Below are 26,969 nucleotides of genomic sequence, written 5' to 3'. Positions count from 1 at the left end.
GTCTTTGTGCCAACCTGACCGCATGGAACTGTTGAAGCTTAGTTACACCAGAGCAAAACACATTCTCCAACAAGGTTTTGGGAGGTTTTAGCCCAGCCTGGTTGTTTTCTTAGAGTTCTATCAACCCTGCTCCTTAGTCCGTACATTAAGAATATGAGAGATCCCTGACTCATATAGAACCCTACCAGCTCTTGTTAGAAATTGCTACAACTTCTTCAGTGTTGCTCTCAGTCTCTTGGCTGTCTCACTGACCAGATTCAGTCTTGTCTTTTAATCAGTTTTGAAGAAACATCCAGTTTTTGTAATGTCCCTGTTGTCCCATATTTTCTTAAGTTATTGATGAATGTCTTTAAAATTCAATCCACACATCATCAGAAAAACTGAATGACAGTCGTTTAGGACCACACATTAAATGTTGGAACCAGCGCTGGTGAACACCTTGATCACTAAATGAACACCTTGATCACTAAATGAACAGTGTAAGTTGTTTCACTCCAGCAGATGGCAGTAGTGTGGCTACAGTTATAGAAAATACAACGATAAAGAAGGTCAGCTCTCTGATTGGCTCCCCTGCACGTCACTCCCGGTTTTCATCATCCAATGGGCGTATTTTTGTGGGTAGCGTTTTTGTGGCAGCTGAAAGTAAACTTCGCTGTGAACGCATTTAAATTCTCCAAAAGAGGTCTAGCTTCAGTCGGACTTTGCTGGATGTGTTATCTGAGGTATCATTCCGGTTCGGTCCAGCAGGCTGTTAAATCAGCTTCAGTTACCGCATGAAAACACTCAGCTTAGTTCACAATCTGCTGATAATTTACTGATAGTTCAGCCTTTGTGTTTGTTCTCCACCAAACCTCTGCCTCCACGTGACTTGGGAAACATGTGGCTTTTGTGTTTTTTAGTTTACACGCAGAGCTGAGGACACGCACTGTCGGTCTTCTCACATCCACGGAGAATTCTTGTTTTTTGTTGTTTGTTTCTTTGTTTTGGGGGTCAGGCCTCGACACATTTCTCGTATTTTCCAAAGGAGCATGCCCATCAGGCGCTTCGGGGGCCACAAGTCCCTGGTTCCTTATTCTCAGTCCTTCAAGCTGTCGTATGGTTACACAAAAATGAATATCTCAAGAAGTGACTATCGGGTTTTTTCTGCCAACTCCTCCACTGGCTGCACCGAACTGGCCAACAAGATATCAGAGTAAGTGAGGCTTCATTATTATGGACGTGGTCTGAGTGTGGCTTTAAATAATGATGCAGCGGGCAGTCTTTTCTACCATTGTGTATAAATCTGCTTTTATAAAGCCACAAAGCAGGCTGTACGAATCACGGGGGCAGTAACAGCATGGGAAGAGGGTGGTGCGATGAGTGTTTGTTTTTATTACCAACAGTGAGAAAGAAGTATGGTGGATTTCCAGGTAAAATTCCTGAATGAGAGGACACGGTGTACTCTCTAGTGTTGCATGTTTACTCATCATTTGCAAGCATTAGTTCTGTCCTTACCAGCAACACATTCTGGGTTTCTAACTAGTGCGGAAAATGATGGAATTTAGGAAATGTCCAGGTCTGAATGAGGATGGAAAAACCTGTTTACAGAGTAGAGTTCTACCGCACACCGTGGGCGCAATTATTAGGCAAGTTGTGTTTTTGAGGATTCATGTTATTGTCAGAAGAACTGCAGAGCTGTCAGTCAGTCCAAAATGCTTTAAAAAAACCTCAGACCTGAATGTTTAAGAAACATCAACTTTGGCCTTTTTAGGAGAATATCTCAGTGTTCACAGTTATTGGACAACTGTTATTCTCCATCATTATGCAACCAAATGAACATTTTTCCATCCCACTTATTTTGTCTTTTAATGTAAATAATAAACAATCAACATTTACAATTAAAAGCTTTAAAATACTGTGACCAGTATAGAAAGCCTTCTTTTCAATTACAGTGTCTTCTTCTGTTGACCATCAACTTGTTTCCCATCAATTACACCATCCATCCATCAGTTATCAAACTGTCTGGGTATCACTACATCCTTTTTACCCTACTTCCTTTTTATTTTACCCTGGACTTTGCATTCCAAGTCTAAATGTACAGAACATGCTGTTCAATGATGTGTTCACATACCCCAAAATGTGGGAAATGCCAGTTTTGACAAATGACAAGGGAAAAAGAATTGTAATAATTCAGCATTTGACCAGGTGATCAGCAGTCACAGGGGGTCTATTTAGACCACCAGCCTACTGACGGATGCATTGCAACTTCCAAGTGATCAAAAATCTACAATAGACTTGATTAAGTCTTTTTCTTTGTATTTGGATCAACGTCTGTTTTTCAGATATTAACACATTCTGTTAACCGCCTCTGAAACGTCACTTTACCATAGTTAACGTTTGGAATTGTTATAGTCAAATTAAAATTATTATAATTAACAAAATGTTTCTCCAACCATTTTAGGTGATTCTGTCTAGAGGGATGATGGGTCTTGTAGTGCTATTCCCAAATTAAAAGGAACTGTGATTTAGCTGTTTTTAGCCATCAACAGGATGCCTGATGTCTGCTTAATGTTGGCCTAATAATAATGCCAGTAATAATCTAAAAGTACTTCTCATAATAGTAATAAGTCATTTGAATTCATTTTTAAAACTGTTGAGCACACTGTGGAATGCAGTGCAGTAAAGTATAGACTGTGTTTTTCCTTTGCAGTAATGGAAGGGGTTGATCCCTGCTGTGGAGTTTGTGGGATGCTGTCCAGATGGAGTTATGACCCAGGCAGCAAGAAGGACACAGTATTTACTGTGCCATCCCCTTTTATGTGTTGCGTCCTAATGGAGCATTTAAAGTAGACACACACTGATCAGAACATTATGGTACATTTCAGATCTCCAGTTTTTGTAAAGCTTTGACCGATTCAGCTGATTCTGAGTTCTCTTTAAGATCTATATTATAAAAAGATATAATAACTCTAAAAGTATGTTTTTCTGGCCTTCCTGCCATTAGCAGTCATTGATTATTTGTATCATGAGCCATGCTGAGAAAAGTTGCTGTAAATCAGGGTTTTCTAATCAATTAAAACAAAGGTTTTTTGCCTGTCTTTAGTATCTTATATTAGCAGTTAGCACAGGAAGCATCACTAAAACACCAGTCTCTCTGTGTGTGTTAATGTGGATCCTTACCATTACTCTAAAATTTCCAAAAATCTGGATACATTTCAAATTTATCACAACCCATGACCAGAGCCAGCACAAGCAAACCAAGCCGCTGCTTAGGGCCCCCTAACCGTCAGGGGCCTCCAATACATGTTTCAATTTTAACACAGACTATTGATCAAACATTTTTAGATTTGTTTACTATAAATGAGACATTACATTTTATTTGACGTTTTCAGCATTGATAAATTAAAAGACTTTAAATTCTTTAACATTTAAATGTAAGATTTAAGACACATTTAATTTGTAAAAGTGCAAAGATTAATCATGATTGTTTGATTGTTGTGTTAAAATGGCTACAATCTGATGCTGCGTGTTTAAATAATTGTTTTGTGTTGAAGCTTGGTTCCTAAGTACCTATCAGCCAATAATCCGTGGTTGCTGTTAAGCCATGACAGACACAGCTTAAGCCTTCATGTTATCTGCTTTAAGTCGCGCTCTCTCCTGAAGCCAGAATGTACCACAAACATGTCCTAAACTATTGTAGAGCTGTCAACTTCTTCCGTCTTTTTTGCTTCCTCAGACTTCACTTTAAATACCTCTTTAATTTAAATTGAAACACTGCTAAATTGGAATCTTCATCGCTCAGCAGCACCATCCTCACTGAAGAGTGTTGTGTTCAGCGTGACCTGGTAGTCCTTAAATATGATGATTGGCTTCAGACCGTCTAGTCACTGCTCAGAGCTGGTCTAACTGCAAGCTGACTGACAGCGGCCAGTTTGCTGCTTCATCTCGCACGCCTTCGCTGGAAGTTAAACCCGTGCAGTCTCTTTCTGATTGTACAGTGTGTATTTTAGCATCATCAGTTGCAAGAGCCAGCTTTAGGTTCTGTGATGATATTTTAGATGCTTTGAAGAATTCTTTTTACCTGTCTGTCTGGGTTCAGGGTGAACTGGCTCGGACGGCCGCGCCGGAGGTGCTTTCGGTTTTCTTATAGAATGTTTTCATGAAAGTGAAATGACTGATTTCAAATTCTTCTGAGAGATCTTCAAATCCCTTACTGCACTCATAAGTAGACAGTAGGCACTGGGACCATTGGCACTTCACAATTTGATAACTATAATAATAAAAAGAGGCCAAGGCCTTTTTGTTTCAACAACCAAAAAAGGAAAATGTCAGAGAAAACCGCTTGTGTACCTCTGCATATTCCAAAGTAAAAAACAGTCGACCTTATCCACAAGTAAATGAGTCAAAGATTTCTTTATATGTGCACCCGTGTAACTCCCATTTGTTATAGGCAGCTGCGCCGTTGTAAGTTTCCATGGTAATGGCTGTACACACGCTGCATGTTTGGGTCAGGATTTGAAAGAGATCTGATTTCTGAGCTCCAGATGGTCGCTGGTCACGACTGGTCTAACCGAAAACCGTCCGGTCAGCTGCTGATTTTTCTCCTTTACAGTTAAAGCTGCAATAAACCTTGTTATCAGCATCGCCTTCCCAGGTAATGGGGGAGCTTTGACTTTGTATGCTCAGTTGTCCTCTGGCTGTTTGTGGCAGGCACAATCAGCTGTTTTATCTCGTGTCTCTGGGTGGAGCCATGTAATGCAGCTCCTCCTGTTTCTCAGGTTTTTAAAGACATCAGTTTATTTTTATTTAGCCTAAATATGGTGCGGCTCTTGTCTTAACTTATTTTCCCTCTCAGTTTACAGGATGAAGCTTGTATTTGCTCCTGGCTTTAGGTGTGCACCATGAAGTGTCTGGGTGCTACTTATATATTTTTTAGTTTCACCATTCGTGTTTCTAAAAATTTAGCTATAATCAAGATTGAGATAACAGATTTCTGACATTTGTTAGTTATTTCTGAATCGTCCAGGTCACATCTCTTTGCATGGGAAGCTAGATTTTATCCCACACACTTACTCATATGGTGCCATCTCACCACGATGTTCCGTCTCACTTCAGCAGTCAGGGGCTCATCCAAAGTAAACAGAGCAAACCTTCAAAATGCTGAGTAATGATGTTCTCACCATGTGTCCTTCATGTCATATGGCTGTGTAATTTCTGATGCAAATAAATATGGGGGTATCCTAATTTATTCCTCACCAGAAACTGCATCTCTTAAAGTTCCTAATTATATTACTTGAGGTTTTTCAGGTTTGGTAAAACTTCTTTTTAAACAGAACATGTCATTTCTTCACAAAACTCTAAAAAGGTTTTTAATGATCCTGATGGTTACTGTTTTTAAGACTTTTTTTTCCCCCAACCTGTTGGAAAATGAACAGTTAAATCACATGCAAATATTTCATTTGTGTTTTTTTAAGTTGGATTTTCTTTTTATTTTCTTTTGCCAGGCGCCTGGGCGTGGAGCTGGGCAGGTCGGTAGTTTATCAAGAGTCAAATACAGGTAAGTCTTAGCAGCATGTCCAGATAACTCCGATCCACTCCGAACGTGCTTTATGGTACCTCCTGGCTTTTGCAACTCTACGAACAGCGACACTTTGTTTTTCTTTTCTGCAGAGACTAGAGTGGAGGTGAAGGAATCTGTCCGAGGACATGACGTCTTTATTATTCAGACCATTCCAAGGTAATTCTAGACTTTTAATGGTCTGATTGGACATAATCTTCTCTAAGAAACTAATTGATTAAGCTCTACTTAAAATGTATGAAAGATGTTGTAGGAGTTTTAGGAGGACATTTTGAAGAAGAAAACAAAAAACAGCAATGGTAAAAAAAGTGTACACCCTTTTAGTTCTGGTGATATGTTGCAGGATCTGGTTCTTAATGGAACTGCCAAAAATATCAAATAGCAACCTTCATCTGAAAGAGCTGCCTGGATGCAATATTTGGTAAATATGGTTTATATTTGGCCAGTTGGATGGATTTAGGCCATCCTTAATGCTCACACCTAAAGTATATGTTTAGTGGCCTACATGCTACAGCTCATGGAGTGTGGTTTGTGGACCTTGTGTCGTTGTAAAGAATGGAAATTATCTGGAAAGGGCAACAGTGGTATGGGTTCGTCCTGTAATCGTGTTGCTGGTTCAAACCCCGTTCTGTCTCAGTCATTGTGTCCTTGGACAGGAGACTTCACCCTCCTTGCCTGCTGATGGTGGTCAGAGGGTCCCGTGGCACCGATTGTATGGCAGGCTCACTTCTTTCAGCCTGCTCCAGGGCAGCTGTGGCTACAATGGAGCTCACCACTGTCAGTGTATGAATGAGTGAATGACTGATTGTAGTGTGAAGCGCTTCTGATAGCAATGCAATTTCTTGTCTTCTCTGTGATGTCACCAGTGTCTTGTGTTGTTTAGGTGGATTTTTGGCCCACGTGTCTCTAGAGAATTGCTTTAGTTAATTTGCATTTACTGACATTACTTTCTAGCCACCTGTTCAGAAACAAAGGACTTTTGGACAACATCCTTGTGGAAACAATACCTTCTGTACAAGAAAAAAGAAATATACGTCAAGTACTGACTGAGAGCATTTTTAAACCAAAGCTGTTTGGTCTCCTTTAAACAGACCATTGTTTGTGTCTGCTGATAGTCCTTTAAACCAAACATCCATGCATCAATTCTTCCTAGTAAAAATGAACATTTCAGATATCCAGAATGGCAATTTTCTTAACTATAATGAACAGTTCAGCTATCTGAAAGACCAAGTAATAAACACGGTGGATAGCTGATTCTGAACTGTTTCTGAGTCTGGTATCATGCCACAACCTATGTAGTTTACTTCTCATCCATTAACAGTGGGCTTACTCACAGTTATGCCCATAATAAGGCTTTGACTTAACAATTGGGTCAAAACATCCTTTTATACTGACTTACTTCCTCTGATGATCCAGCCTAAGTTTGAAGAGGATCTATGTATTTTCCAGCATGGCGGAACACCTGTTACAAGGTGGAAGTGGTAATGAGCTACCTTAAAAACCAGAACAATACATTTTGGACTTGTGGCCTGTTCTGAAAGAACAAGTGGCTGGATCAAATCCAACAAACGGATCACTTCCATGTTCGTTAACTAAAAAGGTCAACCAACACCTTAAATAAATAAATGAATATTCTATTTGATAATAAAAGTCTTGTAAATGTATTAAATGTGTAAACAGTGTTTCAGCATACTGTAGCAACATGTAAAAAATAAAATGGTCAAAAACATTTTTTGTCGGCACAAACCTTTGGCCGTGGCCGTAGATATTCTTAGTTCTTAAATGTTTAACCACAATGAAAAGGGGAAAAAATATTCTGTCACATGGGTACAATTAGTCACTTATTAGAAAATGGTTATGATGAAATTATATCGATTGCCATTTTTGTGTATGTAATTAACCAGAAAGCAGGAATCACGTTTCCCAGCTTTTCTTTGTGGCCCACAACCTGTGATTGAACCTCTGCAATGATCCTCAGGGATGTCAACACAGCCATCATGGAGCTGCTGGTGATGGCTTACGCCCTAAAGACATCTTGTGCCAAGAACATCATCGGGGTCATTCCCTACTTTCCCTACAGCAAGCAGTGCAAGATGAGGAAGAGAGGATCCATTGTTTGCAAGCTGCTCGCTTCCATGTTGGCTAAAGCTGGTGAGATAGAGCTGCACATTACAACTGGGAAGCCAGTCACTGTTGTTATGCTGGGGTAAGGTTTGCACAGCAGTGAGCTAAGCTGCTGCAGTGAATGCAAGTGACTCCTGCTAGCTGGTTTACTAAAGTTTGTGTTCATAATCTGAAAACTTTCTTTATATTTTTGTGACTTCCTTTAAAGCCCTAAGGTATTGGTCCAGTATCATTGTCAGAGTAGAGAGGTCCAGGTTTTACTTGGCTATTATGACGACTCCAACAGCCTACAGTGGATCACTGCTGTCAACATGTGACTAAGTGCAAAGCTTTTGCATAGCTCAGAATAGCTCAGAGCCAGAGTTAAGCAGTTTCAGCCACAGACTATGGCTCAGTCATGTCATAGTTTAACCTGTTTTTTTGTTCTATTTATTTTAAGGAACGGCTGAAAACATGGTTTCTGTACCGTCTTGAAAAGTCAGGAAATAAGGGCCTTTTTGTATCGATTCATATGTGGATGATGCCCACTTAATTTTCATTGATTGTCCTTATGTGTAAGTTAGTTACAAAATCCACATTTTGATGTACATTCAATCAGCAATCAGGCTCATTTCACTGCCTCTGTCGCCTTTTAACCCACTTAGATCGTTGAAATAAACTGGACCTTGATTCTTATACTGGGTCCTGTTCAGATTTCAAACAAAGCTTTGGCTCACATAAAGTTTCACATGTTTGGAAATAAATAATCTTACATCACAGCTGGGCTCTAAAGAATCTGTAGCATAACCCGATACTAGATTAGGATCTTAGTTGGTCCAGATGACTTAAAAGTAGTTAAAACTGCTGTTTATCCACTGCATAATCGGAACGCAGCCAGTTGTTTTTTTCATGTGTGCAAAAGACAGATAATAAGATGATGATGAAGATATAAGATGAAAATATTTTGTATTTAATGACAGAGTGTTTAAAACTGTTGGAAAGATCTGGATGGAAGGTTAGTAGGTGTTTCTGGCATTTTCAGAAAGAAAATTTATATTTATGTTCTGGTTTTACACTTAATAAACCTAGACCACTACTGAGAGATCTCCTGTGTTTTATAGCCTCCTTTTTACAACAGCACAGAGAAATCTCAAACTAAACTCGGCACAAAAAGAACATTTCTCTTTAGTCGATTATTTTTTTGTTGTAACTTTTGTTGTAAGCTTCCTATGCTGTTGGAAAGCCTGTTGATTTTTCTTTAAATTGTGCCATATTGGAAGAAAAAAACATTTTTCCTACAGATATGACAGTGATCAAATATTTCTTTATATTTTTATTCCTACTCTTTCAATCTCCAGCATAAAAGCTGTAACTTCTAAACTGCACAGGATTATGGAAATTCCAGGATTTGTTTTCACATCCAGATAGATTACCAGTTTTATATTTATCTTTACTGCCAAAACGTTTTTAGAAAAAATAGTTTTACTAAATAAATCTTTTGCTAATGTTTGCTGTAGTCTCAAGTGGTGTCATCAGAAATGCATACTCCCATACTTTGTGTTATGTGTTTTGACTATAATATCTTTTAATAGCCTTTATGCAGATATTCTCTGCCTTTTATGAGTCTTCTTTGATTGCATATGGTCTGAAACCTCAGTATTTTTGTTAATCTGATTGTCATTTTGCTCTGAAGCCCCTCCTGAATGGAAGTTATATATCATGTTGCAGGGCTTACACACATCATTACCATGGACCTTCACCAGAAGGAAATCCAGGGATTCTTTAACTTTCCCATCGACAACCTCAGAGCTTCCCCTTTTCTCATCCAGTACATCCAAGATGAGGTACATCATGATGAAAGCACAAATATCAAACTGTTCATTTTTCTCTGAAAACCTCAATCTTTTGTTACTGACTACAGTATTTCACCTTTTTTTTCTTATAATTTAATAGTGATGTCCCTTTTTAAAATTCTTTGGGCTACAAATACTCTTTCTGTCTTTCTCTCTAGATCCCAGACTACAGGAATGCTGTCATAGTTGCAAAGTCTCCTTCTGCTGCTAAAAGGTAACAAGACACTGAGTACTTAATACTTCTTTTGTTTCTATATATATTTATGTATGTGTATATATACAGTGCCTTGCGAAGGTTCTCAGCCACCTTGAACTGGTCAACCTCTTGCCACATTTCAGGCTTCAAACATAAAGATATAAAATTCAAATTTTTTGTGAAGAATCAACAAGTGGGACACAATCGTGAATATATATATACTGCTTAAAAAAAATAAAGGGAACACTCAAATAACATCCTCGATCTGAATGAATGAAATATTCTCATTGAATACTTTGTTCTGTACAAAGTTGAATGTGCTGACAACAAAATATAACACAAAAATCATCAATAGAAATCAAATATATTAACCAATGGAGGCCTGGATTTGGAGTCACACACAAAATTAAAGTGGAAAAACACACTACAGGCTGATCCAACTTCGATGTAATGTCCTTAAAACAAGTCAAAATGAGGCTCAGTATTGTGTGTGGCCTCCATGTGCCTTAATGACCTCCCTACAACACCTGGGCATGCTCCTGATGAAACGGCAGATGGTCTCCTGAGGGATCTCCTCCCAGACCTGGACTAAGGCATCCGCCAACTCCTGGACAGTCTGTGGTGCAACGTGACGTTGGTGGATGGAGCGAGACATGATGTTCCAGATGTGCTCAATCGGATTCAGGTCTGGGGAACAGGCGGGCCAGTCCATAGCTTCAATGTCTTCATCTTGCAGGAACTGCTGACACACTCCAGCCACATGAGGTCTAGCATTGTCCTGCATTAGGAGGAACCCAGGGCCAACCGCACCAGCATATGCTCTCACAAGGGGTCTGAGGATCTCATCTCGGTACATAATGGCAGTCAGGCTACCTCTGATGAGCACATGGAGGGCCGTGCGGCCCTCCAAAGAAATGCCACCCCACACCATTACTGACCCACTGCCAAACTGGTCATGCTGAAGGATGTTGCAGGCAGCAGATCACTCTCCACGGTGTCTCCAGACTCTGTCACATGTGCTCAGTGTGAACCTGCTTTCATCTGTGAAGAGCACAGGGCGCCAGTGGCGAATTTGCCAATCCTGGTGTTCTCCGGTAAATGACAAGCGTCCTGCACGGTGTTGGGCTGTGAGCACAACCCCCATTTGTGGACGTTGGGCCCTCATACCATCCTCATGGAGTCGGTTTCTAACCGTTTGTGCAGACACATGCACATTTGTGGCCTGCTGGAGGTCATTTTGCAGGGCTCTGGCAGTGCTCCTCCTGTTCCTCCTTGCACAAAGGTGGAGGTAGCGGTCCTGCTGCTGGGTTGTTACCCTCCTACGGCCTCCTCCACGTCTCCTGGTGTACTGGCCTGTCTCCTGGTAGCGCCTCCAGGCTCTGGACACTACGCTGACAGACACAACAAACCTTCTTGCCACAGCTCACATTGATGTGCCATCCTGGATGAGCTGCACTACCTGAGCCACTTGTGTGGGTTGTAGAGTCCGTCTCATGCTACCACCAGTGTGAAAGCACCACCAACATTCAAAGTGACCAAAACATCAGCCAGAAAGCATCGGTACTGAGAAGTGGTCTGTGGTCCCCACCTGCAGAACCACTCCTTTATTGAGTGTGTCTTGCTAATCACCAAAGATTTCCCCCTGTTGTCTATTCCATTTGAACAACAGCAGTGAAATTGATTGTCAATCAGTGTTGCTTCCTAAGTGGACAGTTTGATTTTACAGAAGTTAGATTTAGTTGGAGTTGTTGAAGTGTTCCCTTTATTTTTTTGAGCAGTATATATATATATATATATATATATATATATATACGCATATATATACACGCATACGTACGGCTCTACTCGCTTTGTAGGCTTTTCCATTAGTAAAGGTTATGTGCAACCGTTACTATTTTTAGTACCTGCTTGTTTGCAGTTCCAAGCGATCTGACCCATGCTGAAAACGGGACGTCAGAAGACTTTCAGTCACTGATTGTTTATGGGGCGGCGTCACTGCATATTTTAATACCTAATGTCTTCAACCATTAAATTGTTGTACACTGGGCTTATTGTGTATACGACCACTATAGCAAGCTAGCATTAGGTAGCGCTAGCTTACCTTCACAAGTCTTCGAGGTCATACTGCTCCAAGGCTTCTCTCTCACTCATGTACTGATCCAGAGGGCTTTTACTTGCCGCCCACAGCCTTGTCTGGCTCTCTTTTTTCACTCTGAATCTGACAACAGCCATAGACTAAGCAGCAGGTCCTCCATTATTGTTGTGTTTGTGCCACCTACAAATCGCATTGCGTTACTTGCTATTGATGATCCCACCCACATTGAGATGGTACTCAATTGTAATCAAAAAACAAACCAAACTGTGCAGAGCCGACACAACCCAAGTAGAGTAGGTACTCATGGAAAAGGGAACCTGTAGGTAAGGCATGTAATGGCACACAAAATTCAGTTTGGTACATATCCCGGTTTTAAAGTCACGGTTCGGTATGGTTTTGGTGCTCTTCAATTAAGAAAAACAAACACAACTTGAAGATATGAATTTTTTTTTTTACTTCAGTGAGTAGTAAACAAAGAATCTTTTTTAATTTCTGAAGTTAGTATAAACAAGCAAAAACAATACCTGGATATATAGATTATAAAACAATATAGACACTTAAAAATGGTCAGCGTTGATGTTTAGAAATTTGTAAATAAGACTGTGCCCATATTTGGGAATAAAGCATGTTTAAAGTTGTTTTGATATTTCAACAACCTAGTGTACAAGTTGTACCTGAACGCAGCATTCTTAATGTGCCCAAATAGCAGAGTTAAGTTATAGCTGGGTTCTTCTCTGTTTTGGTCTCACTTTAAAGTTGCGCTACAGAATGTTGCATTACGCACATAAACATTCAGCAAGTGTTCAGATATAAATCAACACTATTTTTACGGTACAGATGCGTAGCAAACAGGCAGGTCTGTACTGGATATTTTCGGTAGGAATACGTGTCCCTTTACACCCCTTAATACAGGTCCTAAATAACTTATTTTGTGTCTACACTTGAATGCAGAAGAAACGGATGTGATTCATTTTGTTTTAAATTGATCTTGTGGGTCTTTTCCTGTCACTGATTTGAGTTTTAAAATAAAAAGTGATTTTTAAGGCAGACAGTCATTGCAGTGGAAATTGCAGATTCTTTCAGCTGAGACAGCTTGTTAAAATAAAATCCATCATCTCACAGACCTTAATACAGTAATCGATGCAAATTTGTCCTGAAGAAGGAATTGTAGATGTAATTTCTATCTACATGATTTTTTTCAATGAAGATGTCTCAACAAAAGAATACCAAATGAGTCTCAGTATAAGATTTTGGCAGACATCCTACCTCTTTCACTTTTTAGGCATGTTTTCCTTTTTCAGCTCATTTCTTCAGTCTTGCCCATTTGATTGGGTGTTTGTGTAGCGATTGTTGGTTCCTTTGACTCCTTGGCGTCTGCCTCTTCATCTGTTTCAGGGCCCAGGCTTACGCTGAGAGGCTGAGACTTGGCCTGGCAGTGATGCACGGGGAGGCGCAGCAATCGGAGTCAGACATGGCAGATGGCCGACATTCCCCCCCGCTGTCCCGGACCACAGCTGGACACACCGGCCTGGAGCTCCCATGTAAGAGAAATGAAAGGCCTTCACAATCCTGTGGTGTTTAAACACTATGTCAAATATGTTTCCTTTTCTTAAACTCTTAGTATTACTGAATGACAACCATGGAAATTGACCGTCAAGTTTATTTATGTAGTGCTTTTCAGCAACAAGGCACTCAAGGCGCTGTACATAAGGAAAAACATTGCAATGATACAGAAAATCAAACAACAGAAAAAGAGTAGACTGATGGATAAGAAAATGAAAGGAAAATTGGACTCAAAATTTAACAAATAATGTTTAGATAACACATTCAAAGGCCACTCTAAACAAATACATTTTTAAATTTTGATTTGAAGCAACTTAGGGTTTCAGCGCTTTTACAGTTTTCTGCGAGTTTATTCCAGATTAGTGGAGCATAAGAACTAAAAGCTGCTTACGTTGTTTATTAAAATCTGAGTTAGGGGGGGCTAGTAGATATTGAATAGTAGGGGCCCTAAGATGGATCCTTGGAGAACGCCACATGTGATTTATGTGGTCTCTGATGTAAAGTTACTTACTGAGACAAAAAAGTCGCTGTCCTTCAAGTAGGATTTAAACCAATTGAGTGCTGTACCAGAAAGGCCGACCCAGTTTTCCAGGCGCTCTGATAAAATGGAGTGATCAACAGTGTCGAAAGTCTAATAAAACCAGCACTATGTTTCTTCCACAGTCTGCATTTATACAGACTGTGGTGCACCAGTATCCTTACACACTGATTGTGCTGATCAGTGTGTAAGGACAAGCTGAGCATGTTTCTGCTTCAGCTTCTCTGGTTCCCTGTCGTAGCCAGACGTGAAGAAATCTTGCAGCCACCCTCTGACATTGCGTTGGTCTACCGTCCTGCCCTCTTCCTCAGACAGATGAATGTGCCGCAAAAACATTTGTGAAAATCTTGGCAAGTATTCAGCCCACTTTACTTTGATACTGCTAAATAAAATCCAGTGCTACTAGTTGCCTTCAAAAGACACCTACAGGGGTTAGACAATGAAACTGAAACACCTGTCATTTTAGTGTGGGAGGTTTCATGGCTAAATTGGACCAGCCTGGTAGCCAGTCTTCATTGATTGCACATTGCACCAGTAAGAGCAGAGTGTGAAGGTTCAATTAGCAGGGTAAGAGCACAGTTTTGCTCAAAATATTGAAATGCACACAACATTATGGGTGACATACCAGAGTTCAAAAGAGGACAAATTGTTGGTGCACGTCTTGCTGGCGCATCTGTGACCAAGACAGCAAGTCTTTGTGATGTATCAAGAGCCACGGTATCCATGGTAATGTCAGCATACCGCCAAGAAGGACGAACCACATCCAACAGGATTAACTATGGACACAAGAGGAAGCTGTCTGAAAGGGATGTTCGGGTGCTAACCCGGATTGTATCCAAAAAACATAAAACCACGGCTGCCCAAATCACGGCAGAATTAAATGTGCACCTCAACTCTCCTGTTTCCACCAGAACTGTCCATCAGGAGCTCCACAGGGTCAATATACACGGCCGGGCTGCTATAGCCAAACCTTTGGTCACTCATGCCAATGCCAAACGTCGGTTTCAATGGTGCAAGGAGCGCAAATCTTGGGCTGTGGACAATGTGAAACATGTATTGTTCTCTGATGAGTCCACCTTTACTGTTTTCCCCACATCCGGGAGAGTTACGGTGTGGAGAAGCCCCAAAGAAGCGTACCACCCAGACTGTTGCATGCCCAGAGTGAAGCATGGGGGTGGATCAGTGATGGTTTGGGCTGCCATATCATGGCATTCCCTTGGCCCAATACTTGTGCTAGATGGGCGCGTCACTGCCAAGGACTACCGAACCATTCTTGAGGACCATGTGCATCCAATGGTTCAAACATTGTATCCTGAAGGCGGTGCCGTGTATCAGGATGACAATGCACCAATACACACAGCAAGACTGGTGAAAGATTGGTTTGATGAACATGAAAGTGAAGTTGAACATCTCCCATGGCCTGCACAGTCACCAGATCTAAATATTATTGAGCCACTTTGGGGTGTTTTGGAGCAGCGAGTCAGGAAACGTTTTCCTCCACCAGTATCACGTAGTGACCTGGCCACTATCCTACAAGAAGAATGGCTTAAAATCCCTCTGACCACTGTGCAGGACTTGTATATGTCATTCCCAAGACGAATTGACGCTGTATTGGCCGCAAAAGGAGACCCTACACCATACTAATAAATTATTGTGGTCTAAAACCAGGTGTTTCAGTTTCATTGTCCAACCCCCTGTTGCTATCTAACAGTTCACCTGTGTGTACTTTATTCTGAGGCTAGACTTGAAAATTGTTGTTCACAAATGCATCTGTAATTGCAGCAAAAGTTGGTTCTATAAAGCACTGACTCAGGAGGGCTCAACACAAACTTGTCAGATTTTCATTTTTTAAAAATATGGACAATTAATGCATAATTTTTCTTCCATATAATTATGCACTGCTTTGTATTGGTCCAGCTACTAAAATACCAATAAATTCCATTTAAGGTTGTGGTGTTAATGTGAAAATGTTTTAGGGGTATGAATACTTTGTCAGTACACTGCATGGAGTGGCCTTTTCCTCCTCTTTTTTTGTTCTGCAAGCGGAACCCTTCCAGTTCCCCGCGGGTTCAGGTTTCCAGTGCCATCATAGCAGAGACGTTATGTTGAAATATCCTCCTGCATGAAGTGACTTCTAACCATTCATATAATGGGCTGATTATAAAACAAAGCAGAGAGGACCTCAATCAGAAAACTACACATGACTCGTCAACTTTTACAGTATAAATGATACTTTCCTTTTTAAGGATTATTTGGCTGCTATTGTATTCTCGCCTACTGCTTTACTAAAACTGGATGCATCATAAAAGAACATTTTTAAACTACAGGTGAAACCTGCTAATGCTTCTAACAAAGTTATTTGTCACATTGTCCACCCAACCCTGTCCATTTTGTTTCAAGGTCTTCCTTAAAATGGTTCTAAGCTGCTTTAGTGACAGAATCCTTGCTGATGTAGGATATTTGACACATTACAGGTCCTTCTCAAAATATTAGCATATTGTGATAAAGTTCATTATTTTCCATAATGTCATGATGAAAATTTAACATTCATATATTTTAGATTCATTGCACACTAACTGAAATATTTCAGGTCTTTTATTGTTTTAATACGGATGATTTTGGCATACAGCTCATGAAAACCCAAAATTCCTATCTCACAAAATTAGCATATCATTAAAAGGGTCTCTAAACGAGCTATGAACCTAATCATCTGAATCAACGAGTTAACTCTAAACACCTGCAAAAGATTCCTGAGGCCTTTAAAACTCCCAGCCTGGTTCATCACTCAAAACCCCAATCATGGGTAAGACTGCCGACCTGACTGCTGTCCAGAAGGCCACTATTGACACCCTCAAGCAAGAGGGTAAGACACAGAAAGACATTTCTGAACGAATAGGCTGTTCCCAGAGTGCTGTATCAAGGCACCTCAGTGGGAAGTCTGTGGGAAGGAAAAAGTGTGGCAGAAAATGCTGCACAACGAGAAGAGGTGACCGGACCCTGAGGAAGATTGTGGAGAAGGGCCGATTCCAGACCTTGGGGGACCTGCGGAAGCAGTGGACTGAGTCTGGAGTAGAAACATCCAGAGCCACCGTGCACAGGCGTGTGCAGGAAATGGGCTACAGGTGCCGCATTCCCCAGTCCTGGGCTACAGAGAAGCAGCACTGGACTGTTGTTCAGTGGTCCAAAGTACTTTTTTCAGATGAAAGCAAATTCTGCATGTCATTCGGAAATCAAGGTGCCAGAGTCTGGAGGAAGACTGGGGAGAAGGAAATGCCAAAATGCCAGAAGTCCAGTGTCAAGTACCCACAGTCAGTGATGGTCTGGGGTGCCGTGTCAGCTGCTGGTGTTGGTCCACTGTGTTTTATCAAGGGCAGGGTCAATGCAGCTAGCTATCAGGAGATTTTGGAGCACTTCATGCTTCCATCTGCTGAAAAGCTTTATGGAGACGAATATTTCATTTTTCAGCACGACCTGGCACCTGCTCACAGTGCCAAAACCACTGGTAAATGGTTTACTGACCATGGTATCACTGTGCTCAATTGGCCTGCCAACTCTCCTGACCTGAACCCCATAGAGAATCTGTGGGATATTGTGAAGAGAACGTTGAGAGACTCAAGACCCAACACTCTGGATGAGCTAAAGGCCGCTATCGAAGCATCCTGGGCCTCCATAAGACCTCAGCAGTACCACAGGCTGATTGCCTCCATGCCACGCCGCATTGAAGCAGTCATTTCTGCAAAAGGATTCCCGACCAAGTATTGAGTGCATAACTGTACATGATTATTTGAAGGTTGATGTTTTTTGTATTAAAAACACTTTTCTTTTATTGGTCGGATGAAATATGCTAATTTTGTGAGATAGGAATTTTGGGTTTTCATGAGCTGTATGCCAAAATCATCCGTATTAAGACAATAAAAGACCTGAAATATTTCAGTTAGTGTGCAATGAATCTAAAATATATGAATATTAAATTTTCATCATGACATTATGGAAAATAATGAACTTTATCACAATATGCTAATATTTTGAGAAGGACCTGTATAAGCGATTTTACATCTGATATGTTTTCACTAGTTGTGCTTCTTTGGTCTGCAGCAGCTTTAAAAGAACACATTTCCAGATCAATGACAAAGCAAAGAGAAAATCAAACGACCAGCACTGTAAACTGAGCTGTGACCCATTAGGTGGGATAATAAAAGTCCTTGGTGACACAGCTACATCTTTGTTGCACTAGCATTTCATTTGACATTTCAGGTTTGTTTTTACCTCATGTCTTTAACCTAATGGCATGAAGTTGTGTTTCTCAATGCTTCGTCTAAAGGTTATGTTTTACATGCTCTTCAGAGTTTGGAGTGTTGCCCTTTTTTAAATTGGTATATTGTTAGATATGTAAACACATGCCACCCAGAAAAAAAAAAAATCTTTAGAAAAACTGCTTTTATGTGTTCCTAATTGAGCTCCGACATATTAGCATTATCTAATTTCTCATACTGTTAAACCTCTTTGCAGAAGCTTGTAATATATTATAATAACATGTAGTTCAGAGTATTATAAGGCCTCGTGGATTTTTAACATTGCAACAAAGAATCACTGCTCTTCCTCTAGACAAGGGTACATTTGCTGCAGTTTTATTGATGGTATTTAAGGTAATAGTTTAGGTGCTTTTGGATATCCTGGTATACCTGAATGCCTTATTGCTGCCCAACCCTGGTTCACATCAGTTTCCACTCTGGACCCAGATGATTGTTAGAAACTCTTCATCTTGCATCTGATTCTTATTAGCCCACGTCATTGGGAATCATTCATACAGTGATGTGAGCAGTATGTTTGGTCCAGAATAGAAATTTAGATATTTTAAAAAGTGAGCAAGCTTTGAAGCAGCACTAGAGACATGACTGGCTTTGTTTGTCAGAGCCTAACAGGAACCCCACCAAGCAACATCATCTCAACATGTTAATCATGTTTCTCTTTTTGCTTGTACTGGTGCAATACTTCTCTAGAAGTCCTCCTTTCAGTTGTCTGAAAAGAGTTTTCCAGTTTCCAATCTGAGTCCCAACTTGAATTTTTCAGATTATTCAGGAGTGTAAATGTTTTCTAAATTTACGTTCAGAGGCCTGTAGCGAGATGTCGTTATTTTTTAAAGCATGTTTAATGTGACATATTGTTTTTGCTTGGGGTAATAATGTGTGAGAATGTAATTGCATTATGTAAGCACATTATGTTGATTTAGGAGGAGCATAAATGGAAAAAACTGAGTACTCATTGGAGTTTTTAGGTATGATTTACATCCAGAACGTTAAGCTTTGAAATGCTTTTAAGTAAAAATATTTTTTCCCTTCAGTGAATCTCTTATGACATTTGATTCCACTGAGCTGCTCCTGTTAAAGGATTGCAGGATCTTTCCTGACAATAATCTTCCTTTAACTGTATTTCAGTGATGATGCCGAAGGAGAAACCCCCCATCTCTGTCGTCGGAGACGTAGGAGGGAGAATTGCCATCATTGTAGTAAGCTTTCTTCCATGTGATCGCGCAAAGTAAAAACATTTGGATTTGTGACATACTTAGGTTTTCTGTTTTTGATTCCGCTGTTAATATTACTTTTGAATATTTCTCATAAAGCTAAAGAATATTGCTGTTTATTTGGACCCTTTTGATTCCAGTGGTTTTGTTTGTCCAGACCTTTCGGATAAATTTATCTGTCAGGATTTTATTTAAACCAATAAAGAAACCCAAAGAGCTGTCATTCATTAAACGGACAGTTCTTCTTTGCTCTCTAACGTGTGATCCCTTCCTCAGGATGACATCATAGATGATGTTGAAGACTTTGTTGCAGCAGCAGAAAGCCTAAAGGACAGGGGAGCTTACAAGATCTACATCATGGCAACACATGGGCTGCTGTCTGCAGAAGCACCCAGACTAATAGAGGAGTCTGCTATAGATGAGGTAAGTGTCTCATGTGATGCCAAAAACTGTTTAATGCTTTTCTGTCTCTGAACAGAAGTATTGTAATTATGAAATAATGTGTAATGAGTTATTGCATCTGGAACGGACGGTGATGAGAAGCAACAGTGGAAATGTGTGCGATTTCATGACAGCAATCCTTGGCAAAATTACAGATTCTTTAGAGCTCAATGATCACTACACTTGAGGGTGTGTGAAATTATTTGAATTTGCACCAGACAAGGAAAAAATCGGACATATCACAAAACAATAAAATTTAAAAACGGAACATTCTGGCTTTGTAAAGCCTGCCCCTAAAAACCAAATGGAATGACTTTATATTTAATGGCACTTCCTCTTTCAGAACAAAGAAAAATATACGGAACCTATGATTAGCATTTCTAAAACAGATACCTGCCCAGGTCTAATTCTGAAGATGAGTCTTCAGGTAAGGCAGAGTGCTTGTAGAGCTTTAGCATCTGGCTCATTGACAGAAAACATGGCCCCAACAAGAGAGCTGCTTGCAGAATCATTCTGAAACTCTACTTCTAGAAGGCAAGTCAACACGGAGTCATTGTCAGAATGATCATCTTGCCCCAGCACAAATGTCAGCTTTCTGATCATGACCAGCAAACAGTCTAGATCTCATTTATGAGGAAAATTACATGGCAAGGCTCTATGCTGCATCGCTGATCCGCCAGCTGCTATACAGGAATGTAGGACCCTGACTGATGAAGAAAATGTTGTTTTTTTCTTTTTAATTGGTGAAGCCATCAAAGAATTCAAGCTGACAGAAACAACACAAAGTTCAGCTCAATGAGATATTTTTTGGTTTATTACCCCATATTGAAAAAAGATGTTGCATTAGTTTAATATTTATGAGGCATGTTTTACATAGCCAACACTTTCAGCTGTTAAATACAATTATGTGTATTTTATTTATTGTTTAACAGTAATTTCTCCAATATATTTAAGTTATGTTTTAGTGAAAGACGGTCTCACAAGGTTATTGTATGTATTTATTTTTCTTTAAGGCACATGACTGATAAATAAATACATAAAATATGGTTTTAACATATGATAATTTTTACATTTAATTATTTAGTTATGCATTAACAAATTGAGATTAATTTCCCGTTTTATTCAAATTATTACATATATAAATATTTAAACACAGTAACATTTCTAAATAAATGCTTACATACATTTTAAGTCTTTGAACCTATAATGATTTTTATTGTTCTCCCATTTAATGATTTAGTTTTCATAAAATGTAAATCATCACATATGTGTATATTTAGCAACTTATTTATTGATTGATTGAAGTTTGGCCCTTGTGGCCCTCCATAGATTTGATCAACACAATTACAATATGTTAAAACAAACTGAGCCCTGCTGCTGTCGTGTCTTCCAGGTGGTGGTGACCAACACAGTCCCTCATGAGGTGCAGAAGCTCCAGTGTCCGAAGATCAAAACAGTGGATGTGAGTCTGATCCTGGCTGAGGCCATCCGCCGCATCCACAACGGAGAGTCCATGTCCTACCTGTTCCGGAACATCACTGTGGATGACTGAAGCGACACACAGGGACAGTTACATTCCAGCACATTTCCACTCACACAGACTGAGGGCAGATCTCTGCGTCTGTCTGTTCTTCCCGTCTGGGTGTGCCGATAAATCTGTCAGCTCTATTTACCAAACGTCACACATGAAGCAAGAACAATAAACTTCGTGCCCAATACTACAGGGTCCTCACTAATGTTTGTCTTTCTCAGCTCTACAGGTTATAGCAAATAAAGCTGTTACTCTTTCATAAGTGTTGTCTTCCTTATCTATTTTCCTCTAACCTAAAGCGGTACATCTGGCTCTATTGGGTGTAAATATAGGCCTCGCAGCCTTGCAAGTGTGAGTACATTTCAGGAACTAGAACCACTTCAGCAGCTTCACACCTGAATGTGAAACTTTCAGTCAGGGACAAAATGTATCATTAATGTCCAGCTGCAGTTGGATGGTTAATGGCATGAAGGTATTAATCTTAGCTAAACAGATGGTTTTTCTATTGTATGGCTGCTGTATGTTGTACATTTTAAAGTGAATAAAATTCAGTGAATGTATGAGAAAGATGAGGTCATTTCAATATTTTATTTCAAGTTCTGGATGTGTCAAACCACAAAAATCCACGATGCAAATCATCGGACTCTTTATTTATGGCCATAAGTTCCTGTGTCAGTTCGCCTGTACGTTCATTGTCTATGCAGTGTATATTACACTGTGACACAGAACCATAAATGGCTCAGGGTAAATGTAGACATGTGACAAACTGTCTCTGGGAGAAGCAAAAGATACATGAAACCTGCATAGTAGGCATGCAAATAGACCAGGTCCTGTGATCTTTTGTCTTTTTGTATCTGTAGAGTTTGTGTCTCGAACACTGAACTTGTTCTAAACGCCTCAGGATGACTTTACTCTGCTGAGGAGCTTTGACCAAGTCCAGGGGCTGAGACTTCATCTGAGATAATCAGACAAACCTGTCTGAAGATCTCCAGCAACAATCTCCTTTAAACACTAATACTTATGCTCATAGAGCAAATGTGTTCTGAGAGTTACTCCGATATCTGGAATTTATCTGAGATCTCTGCTATAGAAGCGTGTAAAAAGATAAAAGAAACCCCACACACCTGCATGACCGTGAAGCTGTCGGGCCTCCTTCCTTTTGCAACTGAGAGAGAGCGCAGTGCGGAAGAATGTTTAAATGTGGACTGAAAGAGGAACTGGCCGCAAAACGTTAACTGAGCCACTTCCTGAAATTAAAACAGGAAACTTTGTGCAGTCTAATCTGATGGACAGGAGAGGAGAGGGGGTGGGGTTATGGTACCTGAACCTGAGCGGCTACCACTGCCTCTTCTCTCCAGGTTGCAGTCAGCGGAACCAGGCAATGCCATTTGAGGAACTGCACACTGACCGATTTTGTCAGCTAGCCAACATGGAGAGCAGCTGAATTGTTCAGTATTCAAATGTGGAGCTGAGAGGAAGGTTAATTGGGTTTGTTCAGCTTTAAACTGTTTTCCTCTCAGGCCGTGAGGCAGCAACGTTAGTACTATATCTTAGCAAGCCTGTCTTTCAGAAGTTGTGCAGAAACAGGGTGAGTTTAGATGTGTGGATGTGGCAGGGATCAGTAGACACCTAGGCTAGAAGATATGCATCATAGACTCCAACTCTACCAGACAGACTTGAAACATGGATCCTGATAAGATCAGCAAACCTTCCATGGTTAATAAAATAAGCTTGTGTTAAACTAATAGCTCTGTTGTTAAAAAAAGGGAGTAGAGCTTAAATTTTTTTTCCCCTCACCTCAAATGCACTGAGAGCATTGCACAATTTATTCCAAATCAGAACAAGAAGAAATAAATCAAGCGTGTTCTCACTCTACAGAAACTGAACAAAAGAATATTTGGCTGTTTAAAAAATAGCATCTGAATAGCTCTTCACAAACTCTAATATTTAGTGTATAAACTGAAAATTTCTTGAATCGATTTCTGTGTTTCACACATCCAGGTACTTACACTCAGGATGACTGGAGATTCCACAGTTATTCTGGTTTTGCCTCAGAAATGGCATGTTTGATGTCACATCAAACGTTTTCTATTGGATTGGTCCAGAGAGTTTATCTTGTTGGTCTGGAACCAAGATGCTGCCCCCTACTGGTGTGTTTGGGGTCACCGTCTTGTTCAAATATCCTTTCAACCATAAGGCAACATGACCTCTTGAAGTATTTCCATGTATTACAGATACTGGGTATGCAATAAATAGGCCTGACACCACAATTTGAGAAATATCCCCTCAGCACAATGCCTGAGCCACAGTGCTTCACTGTATACTGTAGTTTTTTTCAGTATTTGGGAGTCCTCTGACAAACTGTCTGGGGCCCATAAACCCAAAATGGTCTTGCTTTGTTAATCCAGAAAATATTTCACCATTTCTCTTTGGGCCAGTTAGTGTGTTCTTTGGTAAACTGTAAACTCCTTAGCATGTCACACAGGTGGAAAGCCAAGCGTTTCCACTGTCACCAGATCCCGGTCCAATACAGCATCTTTGAAATTAATGGGTGGTTCTCATCATGGATGTGCAGCTGAAAAATCTGCAGCAACTGTGGGATGCTTTCATACAAATATGAACCAGAATTCCAGAGAAATATTTCAATCACCTCATTGAATCTTTTGCCACAAAGCATTATGGCAGCTTTAAAGGCATAAAGGCATAAAGGGGTCCAACCCACCACTAGCAATAATAAGTACCTAATAAGATGGCTGCTGAGTGTTTTTTTGTTGGTATACTGACAATACATAATCAACCATTTAAAGCAACTTTAAACGCATTAAAGTATGTTAGGTATTATATTTTGTTCTTCCTTAAAAATCAGAAAAAACGAATTCAACCAAACACACCTCCAGTGAAAAAACAAATGTTTGCATATTTTCACCAGCAGGTGGCAGCAGAGATTTGAGCATACTGGAAGCCATATTCAGTGGAGCATGTAGTGTGTACCAATCATCTGTCCAGTGTACATTAACCAGCTGTTTTGAGTCACCTTCACAACGAAAGGTAAACAAGAATAAAAATGGATCCATTTTTGGCAACACAGATGTAGTCAGTATTGACATTTTTATTATAGGGTTTTGGCTCAGTGAAAGAAATGCAACAGGAATCGCTGATGGTCACTGTGCCTACAAAATCAGTAGCAGCAGTGTTAATAAATAAATAGTATTAAGAGACAGACGTTTATAATCTTCACTGCAATATACCTCCCTTCTTGTTGCTGGTAGGTCTGGGTTTTATCTCGTGATTTTACCCAGAATATAACAGTGTTTTAGAATTATACTTTACTGGCAAATTAAACCTTAAAGTAACATAATTCTCAAATGTAATAATTTATATTCATTTACAGATCAATCTAGCCTTCATATCAGAGGACGTATTCACAGAAATAAGGCTGGTTTGTTTTTAATCAGCAAATAAATTAATATTTTTTAATTCATGTTTTATTTTCCTGCTACATCTCAATGGCCTCCATTTTATTCATCCAGCAACATAAAAAACAACCTCACAGAAATTTTGCATGTGTGATTTAACCTTTTATTCCATGTTTACATCAAGATTTATGTACAGAACATTTGTTAATAAATGGCTACAATGATAATAATGATAATAAAACCGTTTATGAGGGCTTTTAAGAAAAATCTGAATTTCAAAATGAGTAAAAAGTGCATTTATGGCTCATAACAGTAATTGACTACTAATTATATATATATATACACACACACACAAGGTTAATGTCACGCTCCACAGAAAATGACATTTGGAAATTGTAAACATGATATGCTACATGTCAGTTGCTCATTCCAAAAAGATACATGTAAAATAGACGTTCATGCACAACACATAACATACTGTTTAAATGTTCTTTCTGCCAGTAGAAACAGCCAGATGGCAGCAGCCTTCATGTTTTTAGTATATTTCTCTGACATGTGAGTCCTTTACATTGATCTAAACACCAGCAGTAAATCACTAAAGAGCAGCAACAACGCAATTAGTTTAACATCTCCACTCAGGTATGAATCAAAGTGTTTGTTGGTCCAGGGTTAGTGGTGGACATTTCTTTACACTAAAGTTTCCAGGGGTGTTTGTCTTTTTCTCCTGTCCAGCAGAACTGTTTGGACTTCTTTCACGTTGTCTCTTTTGTGAATCAGAACCTCTCTGTGTCTCATTATGACAGGATGCAGCTGTTGGTCTTGTTCATCGGTGGCCGAAAGTCGGTGCCCTTGGGAAAGGTCTCTCTGCGCCTGCGGAGCGCCGGGCTCAGGCGGCTGGGGAGGTTTACCTGCTGCAGGAGCTCCTTGAACACCTCCACCACATTGGTGTTCTCCTTGGCAGACGCCTCCAGGAAGCTGTTGTTCCAGTCCATCTCCACGGTGGCCAGCACGTCGTCGGCGGACACCTGACGCTCCTCCTCCCTGTCCACCTTGTTCCCCACCACCACGATCGGCGTGTGCTTGTCCTCCTTGATCTCCAGGATCTCGTCACGGAGACCTCTGACGGCCTCCAGGGACTCGGGGTCGTCCACGGCGTACACCAGGGCGAAGGCGTCGCTGCTTTGGATGGAGAGCTTACGCATGGCGGGAAAGGAGTAGCTGCCGCTGGTGTCCAGGATCTCCACGGTGACTTTGACCCCTCCGATGTCGTACTCCTTGCTGTGCAGCTCCTCCACGGTGCGTCTGTGTTTCGGCTCGAAGGTGTCCTGGAGGAAGCGTCTGATCAGAGCTGTCTTGCCGACCCCTGCTGCACCCAGAAAGACAACTCGCACCTGAGTCTTCTCCTTCACCTCCAGAGACATGTTTGCGTCTTTTTCGGTCGTGTGCTGAAGAAAAGCCCTGAATATGTTCTCTGATTGTGCTCCTTTTTCTGTCTCCTGTACACCTATAGATGCCAACGCCTTTCGTCCTTAAAATGTTTCTTAAAAATCTCCCTTTGTAATTTAACACCCGTCTTTATGTTTCTTTTACTTGCTAATTTGTGCCTTCTCCCTCCGCTATTCCTAAGTTACTTATTAAAGTGCAACCTTCTCTCACTTCGCATTTTATACCCTGTCCTGGTTTCACAGACATCCTGTCCCTCGCTCTGGTTGTAGCCAATCACAGCAAGGCAGCCTGTTGGAGTACAATATCTACTCAGCCAATGGCGGCACATCATGCGAGAGAGGAGGCGATCTGAGAGCGAATGTTCTGCAAGAACAGCATTGAACGTATTTACGTGTTTACTAAAACCAGCCGCCGCAGAGACAGTTTCTTCCTCCAGGCTTTTTCTCTGATGAACATTCAATAAAGTACAAAACAACAGCATACAGATGTTGCAAATGCACCTTTTTTATTAGATATGTGTACATTGTATATTGTAAATTGTAAATTTGTATATTCTGTAATGCAAAAACAGAACAAAAGAGGAAAGTGTACCGGAGGCAAATTCCTTGTTTGTATGTACGAACTTGGCAATAAAGCTGATTCTGATTCTGAAAAAGCAGTCTGAGCCGAGGCCTGATTATACTTTCTGACAGCAGGCAGCAGAAGACAT

General features: G+C 40.3%; 2 protein-coding genes across 2 annotated transcripts; one reads left to right on the top strand and one right to left on the bottom strand.

The window, feature by feature from the left end:
- The first annotated feature begins 591 nt into the window (after positions 1-591).
- LOC124868930 (phosphoribosyl pyrophosphate synthase-associated protein 1-like) lies at positions 592-21,660 on the top strand. Its single transcript, XM_047366588.1, has 10 exons — positions 592-1,192; positions 5,484-5,536; positions 5,650-5,716; positions 7,536-7,708; positions 9,389-9,504; positions 9,672-9,727; positions 13,200-13,345; positions 19,341-19,411; positions 19,703-19,849; positions 21,261-21,660. Exons 1-10 carry the CDS (start codon positions 1,029-1,031, stop codon positions 21,417-21,419), a joined length of 1,152 nt encoding a protein of 383 aa, XP_047222544.1. The 5' UTR covers positions 592-1,028; the 3' UTR covers positions 21,420-21,660.
- Positions 21,661-24,963: 3,303 nt separating this feature from the next.
- On the bottom strand, positions 24,964-26,693 carry rasd4 (rasd family member 4). Its single transcript, XM_047366031.1, has one exon. The coding sequence runs from the start codon at positions 26,233-26,235 to the stop codon at positions 25,609-25,611; it is 627 nt and encodes a 208-aa protein (XP_047221987.1). The 5' UTR covers positions 26,236-26,693; the 3' UTR covers positions 24,964-25,608.
- Between the last annotated feature and the right edge of the window lie 276 nt (positions 26,694-26,969).

Source organism: Girardinichthys multiradiatus, chromosome 5, assembly GCF_021462225.1.
Source record: "Girardinichthys multiradiatus isolate DD_20200921_A chromosome 5, DD_fGirMul_XY1, whole genome shotgun sequence".
NCBI lineage: Eukaryota > Metazoa > Chordata > Actinopteri > Cyprinodontiformes > Goodeidae > Girardinichthys > Girardinichthys multiradiatus.
This window is presented reverse-complemented; position numbering and strand designations above follow the sequence as displayed.

Coding starts and splice junctions, on each gene's coding strand:
- LOC124868930 (XM_047366588.1), top strand. CDS start 1,029: ATGCCCATCAGGCGCTTCGGGGGCCACAAGTCCCTGGTTCCTTATTCT. Junction 5,717..7,535: donor ATTATTCAGACCATTCCAAG/GTAATTCTAGAC, acceptor AATGATCCTCAG/GGATGTCAACACAGCCATCA. Junction 9,505..9,671: donor TCCAGTACATCCAAGATGAG/GTACATCATGAT, acceptor CTTTCTCTCTAG/ATCCCAGACTACAGGAATGC.
- rasd4 (XM_047366031.1), bottom strand. CDS start 26,235: ATGTCTCTGGAGGTGAAGGAGAAGACTCAGGTGCGAGTTGTCTTTCTG.